This window comes from Oncorhynchus kisutch, linkage group LG12, assembly GCF_002021735.2.
Source record: "Oncorhynchus kisutch isolate 150728-3 linkage group LG12, Okis_V2, whole genome shotgun sequence".
NCBI lineage: Eukaryota > Metazoa > Chordata > Actinopteri > Salmoniformes > Salmonidae > Oncorhynchus > Oncorhynchus kisutch.
In genome coordinates, this window is record NC_034185.2 from 9334066 (window position 1) to 9349860 (window position 15795).

Consider the following 15795-nt stretch of genomic DNA (forward strand, 5'->3'; position numbering starts at 1 on the left):
AATCCGCATAAAGAAAATATGCCCGTTTCCACCACCGGATTTGTTGCAGATTTTTTCTTTTAAAGTGCATGATGACCTAGGGCACACAAAGTGTACCTTTTCGCTTACATTTGCATACACCCTGTAAAAAAAATCCCAGATTCCGTGTGTTAAATGGGTTTCCTCTGTTTTCAACTCTACCGATAGTTTTGTCACAAAAACACCTTGCGTTAAATAGCAAATGTGGCTACTCTGGTCTTGACACGTGCGATCTAGCCTGGCAGATACAGTGCAGGTAGACTGGTCTACACTATGAGATTATTATAGATAAAAGCCATTTGTATTTGTCAAACTGTTGCATCGATAATCATATCACCAGAATCAGACCCTCGATATTAACTGGAAAGGCGCATCAAGAACACCATGTACTTTCATCATAATTTATCTGTCGCCTAATAAACTGCATGGTTTCCTGAGTCGTAGTGGGAGGACCACACACCACATCATCACGTGACTCCAAACTTACTTCGATATGATGGTTATTATATGAATATTTGGGCATGGAAGCGTTTTCACTGCCATTTATCGCATCATTAATTTTACCAATCAAAAAGATCGAACTAACAAATTGTCGGCATTTCCACTTCCTGTTTCCATCACACCTTTAGTGATTTTTCTTTATATGGCTTTACTCGCATAAAAATTGGATGGAAACCTGGTTAATGTCTTTGATCTCGAGGGAAAAAAACAAACTAGCACGTAAATGGCCATTATCATAGATGTTTTGACTATCGACAGATCTCTGTTTAAACAAGGAAGTAGCGTATTTCCGGGTTTCGGTAACTTTTTTATTTTTTTATGTAGCAACGTGACGTCAATATATCCCGACGGAGACAGCTGATGCTAAACTTACACCTGCTTTGTCGGCTACATGATTTCAGCTACTCTATTATAGTTATAGAAAACGTATCCTTGTTGAAATACTGAACGTAAACATGTTGCTGCATGGTAGACTATCAGAATTATGTATTTTTCTACAGGCTATGTTTGTTTTCGCGTGCTGTTTCAGCGATATAGAATCGGGGCCTATCGCGACGAGTGGATCTGTTCAACCAAACGGGGATCGTTTTAAACTCGAGGGTCGGGCAATCGTTCCTGGAGTGAAAACACAAGACTGGATTTCATCAGCCCGAGTCACGGTAGAGGGTGAAGAGTATATAGGCTTTATGAGGTAAGACTTGAGGCTTGAACGAAGAAAAACAACTAATAGTTACAGCTGTCGGATTGTTGTGCAAGTTAAGGGCTAACACTAGCCGGGGCCCTGTGTTGTGGTCACTACTAGCAACCAGCCTCGATGTTTCTAGATTAGTTTTTTTTTGTGGTACTTTTTTACCACAATTTCGTGATATCCAATTGGTAGTTAGTCTTGTCCCATCGCTAGTTTGTAGTTGACAGCTAGCAACGACGTTAGCGGTGTCATCATCTCAGTCTATTTGCAGTCTGGTTTATCAAATGCCTGATAATTGAAATGAAGAATAACTAATTGAGACTATGCTGAGTGTCCAACTTTTTCATGTGGTAAATTTCAAGTTCCACAGTGCGGTGTCAAGGGGTTTAAGTAAATATTGTTTGCTAGTTAATTAGCACACACACACTTTGTTAGTTCCCACTCTGGCCAAGGGCCCAATTTGCCAAGGACTCCAACACCTGTTATAATGCTAGTTCAAACTGAACATGGCTGTTACTGTATAATGTTAATTGATTCCTTAGTAAATCTCTAACCTGCAACTTAGAATTTCTCAATCCTCTCTGTCTCTCTGCAGAACTGATGGCAGCTTTGTCGTCAATGATGTTCCCTCGGGATCTTACGTTGTGGAAGTAATCTCACCTGGATACAAATTTGAAGCAGTCCGTGTAGACATCACATCTAAAGGAAAAATGAGGTATAGTTGTTTTGTTCAGGGTGTGAGAGTCGTTGAGGGAGATGAACAAAACCGCATTTTCGTACCGTATCAGCATATATTCATTAGAGGTCGACCGATTATGATTCTTCGACGCAGATGCCGATTATTGGAGGACCAAAAAAAAGCCAATACCAATTAATCGGCCGTTTATTTATTTGTAATAATGACAATTACAACAATGAACACTTATTTTAACTTAATATAATACATGAATAAAATCAATTTAGCCTCAAATAAATAATGAAACATGTTCAATTTTGTTTAAAGTGTTGGAGAAGACAGTTAAAGTGCAATATGTGCCATGTAAAAAAGCTAACGTTTAAGTTCCTTGCTCAGAACATGAGAACATATGAAAGCTGGTGGTTCCTTTTAACATGAGTCTTCAATATTCCCAGGTAAGAAGTTTTAGGTTGTAGTTATTATAGGAATATTTCTCTCTATACCATTTGTATTTCATTAACCTTTGACTATTGCATGTTCCTATAGGAACTTTAGTATTGCCAGTGTAACAGTATAGCTTCCGTCCCTCTCCTCGCTCCTACCTGGGCTCGAACCAGGAACACAACGACAACTGCCACCCTCGAAGCAGCGTTACCCATCACTCCACAAAAGCCGCGGCCCTTGCAGAGCAAGGGGAACAACCACTCCAAGTCTCAAAGCGAGTGACGTTTGAAACGCTATTTGCGCGCACCCCGCTAACTAGCTAGCTATTTCACATCGGTTACACGAGCCTAATCTCGTGAGTTGATAGACTTGAAGTCATAAACAGCTGCTGGCAAACGCACGAAAGTGCTGTTTGAATGAATGCTTACGAGCTGCTGCTGCCTACCATCGCTCAAATCATAGACTTAGTTATAACAACACACATAAATACGAGCCTTAGGTCATTAATATGGTCGAATCCGGAAACTATCATTTGAAAACAAGACGTTTATTCTTTCAGTGAAATAAGGAACCGTTCTGTATTATCTTAACGGGTGGCATCCATAAGTCTAAATATTTCTGTTACATTGCACAACCTTCAATGTTTTGTCATAATTACGTAAAATTCTGGAAAATTAGGCGGCCCAAACTGTTGCATATACACTGACTCTGCGTGCAATGAACGCAAGGGAAGTGACAATTTCACCTGGTTAATATTGCCTGCTAACCTGGATTTCTTTTAGCTAAATATGCAGGTTTAAAAATATATACTTCTGTGTATTGATTTTAAGAAAGGCATTGATGTTTATGGTTAGGTTCACGTTGGAGCAACGACACGCACCGCATCGATTATATGCAACGCAGGACATGCTAGATAAACTAGTCATATCATCAACCATGTGAAGTTAACTAGTGATTATGATTGATTGTTTTTTTATAAGATAAGTTTAATGCTAGCTAGCAACTTACCTTGGCTTACTGCATTCGCGCAACAGGCAGTCTCCCCGTGGAGTGCAATGAGAGGCAGGTGGTTAGTGTTGGAGAAGTTAACTGTAAGGTTGCAAAATTGAATCCCTCGAGCTGACAAGGTAAAAACATGTCGTTCTGCCCCTGAACGAGGCAGTTAACCCACTGTTCCAAGGCCGTCATTGAAACTAAGAATGTGTTCTTAACTGACTTGCCTAGTTAAATAAAGGTGTATACGTGGTAGGGAAGGAGACGACTTGATCTCTAAGCGGTGGTTGACTTCACAGGGCCCGTCTGGTGAACTTCATCAAGACGTCTGAGGTGATCCGGCAGCCGTACCCGCTCCAGCTGAGGTCCTCTGGGCCACACACCTACTTCATGAAGAGAGAGACCTGGGGGTGGACTGACTTCCTCATGAATCCCATGGTGAGATGATCAGATGTGAATGATGCATAGAATAGTGTTTACTGTGTCCCTTGGCACATATTCTGAAAGAGGGCCATGCTGTGTCATCAGATTCTAAGTAAATGTGAGCAGCTTTGTGATTGGAGGAGAGTCCTACTGTGGTAATAGTGTAGTATTACTGTATTGTAATTGCTTTACTGTCCCATGCAAAGGTATCATACCGGTCCTTCAACACACATGCCTCCCTAACAGGTGTCATTTAACTAGTGCCTTTTTTCGCATGGTGTTTGTACTAGTGAGTAATAGAATAAAAGGTCTAGCCAATATCAGAAAAATAATATGTGATGCCCTCTGCTGTTTAGCATTTGACTGTCGTCAAGGCAAAGGGTTTGAAGAATCTCAAATATAATATCTATTTAGATTTGTTTAACACTTTGTTTGTTTACTATGTCATCCCATTTGTGTTATTTCATAGCTTTGTCTTCACTATTATCCTACAATGTAGAAATTAGTAAAAAATAAAGGAAAACCCCTGGAATGAGTGGTACTGTGTGTGATATACACGGCCGTTCAAATGTTTGGGGTCACTTGTTTTTAAAAGAAAAGCCTATAGATACTCAACTAGTCTAAAGAAGGCCAGTTTTTATTGTTTCTTTAATCAGTACAAACGGTTTTCAGCTGTGCTAACATAATTGCAAAAGGGTTTTCTAATGATCAATTAGCCTTTTAAAATGATAAACTTGGATTAGCTAACACAATGTGCCATTGGAACACAGGAGTGATGGTTGCTGATAATGGGCCTTTGTACACCTGTGTAGATATTCCATTAAAAATCTGCCGTTTCCAGCTACAATCGTCATTTACAACATTAACAATGTCTAGACTGTATTTCTCATCAATTTGATGTTATTTTAATGGACAAAAAATGTGCTTTATTTTCAAAAACAGGGACATTTCTAAGTGATCCCAAACTTGTGTGTGTGTATTTATTTACTCTGCATTGTTGGGAAAGGACCCGTAAGTAAGCCGTTCACTGTTAGTCTACACCTGTTGTTTACGAAGCGTGTGACAAATATTTGATTTAATGCGTGTCTGATTCCCCAGGTCCTGATGATGGTCCTTCCTCTGCTCATTATCGTCCTGCTCCCTAAGGTTGTCAACACCAACGACCCTGAGATGAGAAAGGTAAACCAGGACGGACACCTGTACTCTGACACATCTCTACTCACCTGTTGTGAATTGTCTGCCATCCAGTACATTCAGTGTTGATACATTTAGATAAACTTGCTCATAATCTAAATGTATATTTCATAGTAAGGGAACTCACCTCATCCACCACCAATGTGAAGCACCTACATAATGTGTTTGTGTTGTCTTGCCAACTCTCATTGTCATGCCATAGCAGAAACAGATCTGAGACCAGGCTAGGTCACACCAGTGTTATACTAACTAATCTTGTGTGTTTATTCACTCTACCTTCCCAGGAAATGGAGCAGTCAATGAACATGCTGAACCCCAACCCTGAGCTACCTGACGTGTCTGAGTTCATGACCAAGCTGTTCTCCGGGTCCAAGAGCTCCAGCAACAAGGCTGTAGGTGGCAGCAAGGCTAGTGGCCGCCCAGCAGTCAAGAGGAGGTAGTGCCAGAACATTACATGTACCCCCGGGCCTGAGGAACCACTCTTAACTAGTCATACCACGGAAATAATAGCATTTTTTAAAGAGCTTTTTCATTTGTACAGTTTTTTGAGAGGGGTCTTTCATTGTGGTCTGAAATACAAGTCTGATTGTAAGTGGAATGACTGAGGATATGAGAAGGCTTGAGGTTAAAAAAATATATATTAATTTTTGCACTGCGCTGTTGAAACCCATTTTACTCTTCATTTGATGTTTTGCATTGTACCTGTGAGTGACTTTGTTATGCCTGCTTGGTTCCTTCATATACTCCTTGTTGTTTAACCCTTGTCTCCTTGGCTAAATGGGATAACTGTCTCTAACAACCCTTGGGTGTGTGTACTACTTTACTGAGGCATCATACATGAATGTTAGTTCTAATTCTACTACTTGAATGAGAGAATGCATTCATATTCAGAGGTTTTATTTTTATTTTTTTGTTAGGGACCAGGTCAGGGTACTCAAATCTGACCCTACGAGGTCCGTAGCCTGCGGTCCTATCTGATAATTCATTGCACCCACCTGGTGTCCCAGGTCTAAATCAGTCCCTGATTAGAGAAGAATTATTATTATTATTATTTTAAAGTAGTGGAACTGGCTTTGAGGTCCAGAGTTGAATATGAGGGGTCTAAGTAATACAACTGTGAATGGACTGTAAAATGGATATAATTTTAATGATCAAGAATGAAAAAATACTTATTTAAATACCAAGGTGAAATAAAATGTAAATGATGAAACGGTCTCGTGATCAGTTGTGTTCTGTGGATCGTGTATTCCTTGAGGAGGGAACATTAAATAATTCAACCTAATGTCCAATGTTTTGACAGACAAGCTGTCTTCATCAGGGTATAATGACACACTGTGGGGTGACAAGTTTATATAGTGTCAAAGGACACACACACACAGGTGTTTGTAGTCATGGCTGGGTGTGGCCTGATATCATTGGTTCATTCTCAGATAATAATAAAAAAAGAACATACCAAAAACCTGAATGGATAGCATCTGATCATAGATACAATTTGTCTCCATAAGCCTACAAAACATTTACAATGAAACGCAATGATCACAAGAATGGCTTCTGATCAAAGTCTACATTGAGATCGAAGGGAGCATGGGTATTTAAATTAAAAGATCCAGGCAGCCTCTCATTTTAACAAATTGTCAAGGTCACCCCCCTCCTAGGGATGGTGACATGGTCGGTGCCGTTACAACGTTGGGGTGAAATCGAGTGGTTTGGTTCCAAAACGTGGGCCGCAACTCGTGGGCCGCAACTGCATAAGTCCTGTTTTTGCACCTACTGGTGCTACAATGCGCCGAGATTTGTACTTTTAATTCGCACTTTGTTCCACCCACATTTGTACCACAAGGACAAGTTTATAAGGTAAATAATGATAACACCTTTTAATTGGGATCTGTTTCCCTGTTTGTGGGTGTTTTGAAAGATCTACATAAGTGCCATTGCATTGAGCACAGCCATTACACTTGTAGTTTCCATCCAGTAGGGGCGCAAATAGACATTGTGCAGGGATACCTTGGGGTGGTAAATCAGAGTTTACCAATTGATCTCTGAGATTTCTGCCCCGCGAAAATATGACCAGGGGAAGGTCCGAAAACACATTACCTATACTGTCATCGGATTTTAGGATGTGCCAATGATTGTGAACGATTCCCTTAATTTGTTCAGAGGACTTTGAATAGTGAGTAGATAGAATGCTTATTTTTGTGAGACTCCTTGAAAAAGATCGTCTCGGGTTGTTTAGAATTTTCTCAGTGACAGTATTAATCTGACCATTTTTGTACCCCCTCTCCATTAATTTTCTTTGCATCTCAGCCATATTTCTGTCAATCTTTGGGAAGGGAACACCATAAACGTTGGCAGTGCTCAGCGGGCGGCTGTCCTGTCGCCTCTGACCATAGAACATCTGTCGTCATTTTCCATTTCCTGACTCTACGTGTTGAATCACCATTGTTCCCCTACACACAGCAGTTGATCTACTGCGCACGGCCCACATTCGCTATGCTGTGTTCCCTCTCTTTCACTGTCATGTTCTAGAACTACCTTACTGGAATGTCTGGCGGTTTTTCTAGGGATGTGGAACATCACTGATTAATAAACATGGATAAAAATGTATCAACCAGTCAGTTTAATGGTTAACCCACATGAAAGTGGTTTAACTAGCCACAGTGTAGGTTATTTTCCAATGCTCCCGAGGTGAACACTGATCTCACCATGTATAAATGATTGGATTGCTGTTTGTGGGCTAGAGGGAGTGTGAACCATATTTCTTACTGCTGATCACCTTTTAATTGCTTTGATTTCTGAGTGAATTTCTTAGTTATCATACCTTGGTTTGTGTTGTATTTTACATTCATCATAATGTGTTCCCTGGGGTTTCTTTTTTTTTTTTTTAACAGTGTATCACCTGTACAGTTTGTAAAGTGTGAATGAATTGAGATGACATTGTCATCCACTAGCTACGTCTCCCGACAACCTCTCCCCGGCTTGGACAGCTGTTTTCTTTTTTTGTTTTAAACGAAGGCAAGCAGAGGCAAAGTGTGAATATACATATTAAAACATATTATCCATGATATATGTCCTCAATAAAAACCACTTGATGATCAACTACACTCAGGGTTGCTGTGGGAGCAACTGTTCAGTTGGATGTCTATTTATAGACCGATCTAACATGGGAGAGAATGTCCCCAAAAGGGATCCATATGTAATGCACTGCTTTAGCAAAGGGGCAGCCACCTGCTCTGTTCTGAAACAGCTTGGGTAACATCTGCAATGGTCCACTATTCTCTGTCTAGATCCCTGTCCTCTAGGTGGGTGTCACTAGTCAGTCAGTCAAATCCCTGTCCTCTAGGTGGGTGTCACTAGTCAGTCAGATCCCTGTCCTCTAGGTGGGTGTCACTAGTCACTCAGTCAGATCCCTGTCTTCTAGGTGGGTGTCACTAGTCAGTCAGATCCCTGTCCTCTAGGTGGGTGTCACTAGTCACTCAGTCAGATCCCTGTCCTCTAGGTGGGTGTCACTAGTCAGTCAGATCCCTGTCCTCTAGGTGGGTGTCACTAGTCACTCAGTCAGATCCCTGTCCTCTAGGTGGGTGTCACTGGTCAGTCAGATCCCTGTCCTCTAGGTGGGTGTCACTAGTCACTCAGTCAGATCCCTGTCCTCTAGGTGGGTGTCACTAGTCACTCAGATCCCTGTCCTCTAGGTGGGTGTCACTAGTCACTCAGTCAGATCCCTGTCTTCTAGGTGGGTGTCACTAGTCAGTCAGATCCCTGTCCTCTAGGTGGGTGTCACTAGTCAGTCAGTCAAATCCCTGTCCTCTAGGTGGGTGTCACTGGTCAGTCAGATCCCTGTCCTCTAGGTGGGTGTCACTAGTCACTCAGTCAGATCCCTGTCCTCTAGGTGGGTGTCACTAGTCAGTCAGATCCCTGTCCTCTAGGTGGGTGTCACTAGTCACTCAGATCCCTGTCCTCTAGGTGAGTGTCACTAGTCACTCAGATCCCTGTCCTCTAGGTGGGTGTCACTAGTCAGTCAGATCCCTGTCCTCTAGGTGGGTGTCACTAGTCACTCAGATCCCTGTCCTCTAGGTGGGTGTCACTAGTCACTCAGATCCATGTCCTCTAGGTGGGTGTCACTAGTCACTCAGATCCCTGTCCTCTAGGTGGGTGTCACTAGTCAGTCAGATCCCTGTCCTCTAGGTGGGTGTCACTAGTCACTCAGATCCCTGTCCTCTAGGTGGGTGTCACTAGTCACTCAGATCCATGTCCTCTAGGTGGGTGTCACTAGTCACTCAGATCCCTGTCCTCTAGGTGGGTGTCACTAGTCAGTCAGTCAAATCCCTGTCCTCTAGGTGGGTGTCACTAGTCACTCAGTCAGATCCCTGTCCTCTAGGTTGGTGTCACTAGTCACTCAGTCAAATCCCTGTCCTCTAGGTGGGTGTCACTAGTCACTCAGTCAGATCCCTGTCCTCTAGGTGGGTGTCACTAGTCAGTCAGATTGCTGAGGTGTCTCTTTGTTCTCTGTAAATCTCCTGGTACATAGACAGGGTATGACATGAATCCTGTCATTCACAGGAGAGATCATGTTGTTGTGATCCAGAAACAGAACAGTCGTGATGTGTTAGCGACTGTAGCCCAGGGACCAATGACCCACGAGTCACCTGTAGCCCAGGGACCAATGACCCACGAGTCACCTGTAGCCCAGGGACCAATGACCCACGAGTCACCTGTAGCCCAGGGACCAATGACCCACGAGTCACCTGTAGCCCAGGGACCAATGAACCACGAGTCACCTGTAGCCCAGGGACCAATGACCCACGAGTCACCTGTAGCCCAGGGACCAATGAACCACACAAGTCACCTGTAGCCCAGGGACCAATGAACCACGGGTCACCTGTCGCCCAGGGACCATTGAACCACGAGTCACCTGTAGCCCAGGGACCAATGAACCACGAGTCACTTGGAGCCCAGGGACCAATGACCCACGAGTCACCTGTAGCCCAGGGACCAATGACCCACGAGTCACCTGTAGCCCAGGGACCAATGAACCACGAGTCACCTGTAGCCCAGGGACCAATGACCCACGAGTCACCTGTAGCCCAGGGACCAATGAACCACGAGTCACCTGTAGCCCAGGGACCAATGACCCATGAGTCACCTGTAACCCAGGGACCAATGACCCACGAGTCACCTGTAGCCCAGGGACCAATGAACCACACAAGTCACCTGTAGCCCAGGGACCAATGAACCACGGGTCACCTGTCGCCCAGGGACCATTGAACCACGAGTCACCTGTAGCCCAGGGACCAATGAACCACGAGTCACTTGGAGCCCAGGGACCAATGAACCACGAGTCACTTGGAGCCCAGGGACCAATGAACCACACGAGTCACCTGTAGCCCAGGGACCAATGAACCACGATTCAGCTGTAGCCCAGGGACCAATGACCCACGAGTCACGTGTAACCCAGGGACCAATGAACCACGATTCACCTGTAGCCCAGGGACCAATGACCCACGAGTCACCTGTAACCCAGGGACCAATGAACAACGATTCACCTGTAGCCCAGGGACCAATGACCCACGAGTCACCTGTAACCCAGGGACCAATGAACCACGATTCACCTGTAGCCCAGGGACCAATGACCCACGAGTCACCTGTAACCCAGGGACCAATGAACCACGAGTCACCTGTAGCCCAGGGACCAATGAACCACGAGTCACCTGTGCCCAAGGACCAATGAACCACGAGTCACCTGTAGCCCAGGGACCAATGAACCACAACTCATCTGTAGCCCAGGGACAAATGAACCACGAGTCACCTGTAGCCTAGGGACCAATGAACCACGAGTCACCTGTAGCCCAGGGACCAATGAACCACAAGTCACCTGTAGCCCAGGGACCAATGAACCACGAGTCACCTGTAGCCCAGGGACCAATGAACCACAACTCATCTGTAGCCCAGGGACAAATGAACCACGAGTCACCTGTAGCCTAGGGACCACTGAACCACGAGTCACCTGTAGCCCAGGGACCAATGAACCACAAGTCACCTGTAGCCCAGGGACCAATGAACCACACAAGTCACCTGTAGCCCAGGGACCAATGAACCACACGAGTCACCTGTAGCCCAGGGACCAATGAACCACACGAGTCACTTGTTGCCCAGGGACCAATGAACCACGAGTCACCTGTAGCCCAGGGACCAATGAACAACGAGTCATCTGTAGCCCAGGGACCAATGAACCACGAGTCACCTGTAGCCCAGGGACCAATGAACCACATGAGTCACCTCAGATCACTGTCTCCTAGGTAGGTGGTGTCCCTTTGTCCTCTGCAAACCCTCCTGTTAAATATGCAGAGTTAAATATTCCATCATTAATGCTCTATTGAATAATAATACATCATAATTAATAATAATTACAGTCTGTGTAATAATAGCAGACTGGTCCCATGTTTAAATTTTGGAACGGTTTTGAAGGGTGTCAGTGTCCTTGGCTCCCCCCCATGCTGGGAACCATGTCCTTAGATGTAGAACCATGTCCTTAGATGTAGAACCATGTCCTTAGATGTAGAACTATGTCCTTAGATGTAGAACCATGTCCTTAGATGTAGAACCATGTCAGATGTAGAACCATGTCCTTAGATATAGAATCATGTCCTTAGATGTAGAACCATGTCCTTAGATGTAGAACCATGTCCTTAGATGTAGAACCATGTCCTTAGATGTAGAACCATGTCCTTAGATGTAGAACCATGTCCTTAGATGTAGAACCATGTCCTTAGATGTAGAATCATGTCCTTAGATGTAGAACCATGTCCTTAGATGTAGAACCATGTCCTTAGATGTAGAATCATGTCCTTAGATGTAGAATCATGTCCTTAGATGTAGAATCATGTCCTTAGATGTAGAACCATGTCCTTAGATGTAGAACCATGTCCTTAGATGTAGAACCATGTCCTTAGATTCAAGGTCTTCCATTCAAGGTCTGTTTTTGTGATAATACTTTCAGCACGTTGTAAACAAAGCATTGTGTTTAACCAAAGAGCCTTCAGAGAATCTCTACTGATATTTTTCAATTGGTATTATGTCACTGATCAGATCAAAAAGGGGACACAAGCAGCACACTATACAGTAGAGAGCAAGATAAACATAGATCCATTCACAAGATATGTCAGCGTCATCATGTCCTCAGGTCGCAACACAAGGCACAGAACTTTACAGAGGAAACATTTTTTACAGTAGAAAGGACGTGTGTTGCAATAGTATACAGCTTCAAAAACCAACTCCACCTCAGAGGTACTTCAGGTACTGCAGGTGAGGGGTGAGATATGCTGTTTTCCAGTGACCACATTTTACAGTAGGGGCAATGACTATATGAAATGTAATATTTATTGGAGGATGTTATTTTGGGTTGGGATGTGTTTACATTAGTGGAAGCTGATGAGAGGAGAACGGCTCATAATAATGGCTGGAATGGAGCCAATGGAATCAAACACCTAAGAAACCATGGAAACCATGTGTTTGATGTATTGGATACCATTCCACTGATTCCACTCCGGCCATTACCACGAGCCCGTCCTCCCCAATTAACGTAACCACCAACCTCCTGTGGTTTACATGTACGTACGGTGTATCTCTCTGATTCACCTCTGCCTCTGCTTACAGAGGTAAAGAGAAATGATGGTAATGTGTGTGTTTTTGTGATGAGTGGGCGTGTACAATCTCCATAAAGGCTTCTCATTTCCATTACATTGAAACTGCAGACCAGCATAACCACCTGTTAAACATTGTATAATATTAGCCCTTGGATGCAAGATCAACCTACTTAAACTGAAAGAACACGACTAAAATGATATGAATAACGATTATAACATTTGACTACTAGAAATGCACAAGGCAAAGTACGTTACATACAACTGCTAGTAAAACCTTTACAAAAACAGAGGAAAAGGCTGTTTTTTTATACTGTACAGAAACATACTTGTTGAAATGTGTGTCATATTTTCAATATGTACATTACATGAGAATCACAGAGTAGCTGTGATGATTTAAATAATCCGCGTAGTGGGGGAGATTATCAGTGGTCAGTGGTCTTGTATGTCTTCCATTTCCTAATAATTGCTCCCACAGTTGATTTCTTCAAACCAAGCTGCTTACCTATTGCAGATTCAGTCTTCCCAGCCTGGTGCAGGTCTACAATTTTGTTTCTGGTGTCATTTGACAGCTCTTTGGTCTTGGCCATAGTGGAGTTTGGAGTGTGACTGTTTGAGGTTGTGGACAGGTGTCTTTTACACTGATAACAAGTTGAAACAGGTGCCATTAATACAGGTAACGAGTGGAGGACAGAGGAGCCTCTTAAAGAAGAAGTTACAGGTCTGTGAGAGCCAGAAATCTTACTTGTTTGTAGGTGACCAAATACTTATTTTCCACCATAATTTGCAAATAAATTCCTTAAAAATCCTACAATGTGATTTTCTGGATTTTTTTTCTCATTTTGTCTGTCATAGTTGAAGTGTACCTATGATGAAAATTACAGGCCTCTCTCATCTTTTTAAGTGGGAGAACTTGCACAATTGGTGGCTGACTAAATACTTTTTTTCTGGGGGGCCCAGGGCCAAGTTTGGGAAACCCTGGGGTACATGACAAATTATGAGGTTCGAAAGCCTCCATTTAATGTGCAACTTTTTATAATTTGATAAAAGCACAGATGCATTCACCAGACACTGCTCAAACACTACGCCAGTTTTACAGTTCATAACGTTGGGGCAATTGTGCTCCGTTGATTAGTGCTTGGCACGAGCAACACCAGGTGTGGGTTTAAAACCCACATGGGCCATATATGCTGAACATATCTGCTTACTGTACAGGGAGGAGTTTTGGATAAAAAAAAAAGGGGTCTGCTGTTGAATGCCCAAATATATATATATTCTCTATTCCACACCACATCATGTCATCTTGCTGTTGATGGCCGGGTTCTGTCCGCACCAGTACAGCTTATCCTCCCCTCTCTTCTTCCTCCACTGACACATCAACAGCATCTTAAAGGTCTTCTGAAAAGTCTTATTACACAACGCGTAACACATGGGGTTGATGGTGCTGTTGACATAACAGAGCCAGTAGCCCAGGTGCCAGAGAGACACAGGGATACAGTCAGAACAGAAGGTGGAGATGAGCACCATGATGTTGTACGGAGTCCATGTTAGGATGAAGGCCAGGAGGATGGCACTGAGGGTCTGGGCAGCTTTCTTCTCCTTGATGAGGACCATCCTCTTCCTCTTGGTGATCTGGCTCTTTAGGACAGGATCCATGGGCTTGGTGGTGGTTGAGGATGATGGAGAGGAGTTCTGGTGGTGGTTCTGTCCTCCTGTCTGGTCAGACTCAGAGAGACATGGAGGGTCTGTTTTAGGGTCTGTGTTGGGGTTTTTGTCATTCTGAGGGCTGCTGGTATCCTTCGAGACCGGTTTGAACTTGTAGGAGATTCCCTTCTTGTTGGGTTTTTTCGGAGGTGGGGTCGGAAAGTACTCGCTTTCTTCATCTTCACCATAACCAGCGGGCGCCTGTCCGTTTTCAGTCTGACCTTGACCTTTGGACGACCCCTGGGAAGTTGCAGCGGAAACAGGATGATGAGTCTCCTCGTCAGATGAGGTGTAGCTGTTGAAGGATATGACCTGGTCGGCCCGGGCCCAGGCCAACTCGTCCGACCGGGTCGTGGTCTTGGTGACGTTACTCTGATTGGACGAGGACCACGAGGCCTGGTTCCTTCTGTCCCTCCTGTCGTTGCTGGAGCTGAAACAGGACTGTAACAGAACTGTTTTCTGGGGTTTATTAACAGTCTCTGGGTGACCAGATGTGGTGAGGCCCTGCAGCTCAGCCAGGTCCTTGGTGCGTTTCTCTGTCTCCTTGTAGATCTTACAGTAGAGGAAGGTCATGATGGAGACAGGGATGTAGAACGCAGCGATGGCGGTGCCGAACGTGATCACCGGCTCGGAGAAGAACTGGATCTGGCACTGGTCTGCCGGGACCGTCCGACCTCCGACAATGTACTGCCAGCACAGGATAGGCGGCGCCCAGAGGACAAACGACACTAGCCACGCTAGACCAATCATAATAGCCGCCCTCTTCGGCGTCCTCTTGGCCCTATAGGTCAACGGCCTTGTGATGGAGAAGTACCTGTCGAAACTGATGACTAACAAGTTCATAACGGAGGCATTACTGGCCACGTAATCCATGGCTAACCAGAGGTCACAGGCTAGGTTCCCTAAGGACCAATAGCCCATTAGGATGTATGAGGTGTATAAGTTCATGGACAGAACTCCTATTATGAGGTCAGCGAAGGCTAAGCTGAGAAGGTAGTAGTTGTTGACTGTCTTTAGTTGACTGTTGACCTTGAACGACAGCATCACCAGAACATTGCCTACGACTGTTATCAGGCTGACGATGGCTGATACGGTTCCTATGGTGATGACCTCCCATAGGTTGTGTGGGACGGGCTGAATGTCTGATGTGTTGCTTTCGAACGTGGAGTTTTGGATCTGGAGGTCCTTGACGTCCATTTTGAGTGGTTGGCTCTTTATGTTACAGTGAAGCGATAGATAGGGAAATGTCTCTCTGTGGCTCCATTATTATTTACCATTGGCTCCCCTGAAAGAAACGAAAAAACAAGGATAAGACACACTATCTATATATTGGTGTATCTTTCAAAAATCAGTTTAGGCTTTTTGACTTAAAATTTAAATAAAAAAATAAAAAAATCATATGTAATTTGTTGTTTGATAAATGTTCATCACTGAAGTTTTCTATTTGGTTTATAATTATTTAAACAATTTGTCATTCATGTTTTTCATATCTTGTAATTTTGGAGTCAATGATGAAT

The 15795-nt window shown here is 43.9% G+C and overlaps 2 protein-coding genes across 2 annotated transcripts; one reads left to right on the top strand and one right to left on the bottom strand.

The window, feature by feature from the left end:
* Window positions 1-520: 520 nt before the first annotated feature.
* Window positions 521-6150, top strand: LOC109882286 (ER membrane protein complex subunit 7). The gene is made up of 5 exons (XM_020474384.2): window positions 521-1210; window positions 1803-1922; window positions 3620-3758; window positions 4842-4922; window positions 5222-6150. The coding sequence occupies exons 1-5, from the start codon at window positions 975-977 to the stop codon at window positions 5375-5377; spliced, it is 732 nt and encodes a 243-aa protein (XP_020329973.1). The 5' UTR covers window positions 521-974; the 3' UTR covers window positions 5378-6150.
* Window positions 6151-13641: 7491 nt separating this feature from the next.
* On the bottom strand, window positions 13642-15557 carry LOC109882282 (muscarinic acetylcholine receptor M5-like). Its single transcript, XM_020474381.2, has one exon. The coding sequence runs from the start codon at window positions 15473-15475 to the stop codon at window positions 13868-13870; it is 1608 nt and encodes a 535-aa protein (XP_020329970.2). The 5' UTR covers window positions 15476-15557; the 3' UTR covers window positions 13642-13867.
* Between the last annotated feature and the right edge of the window lie 238 nt (window positions 15558-15795).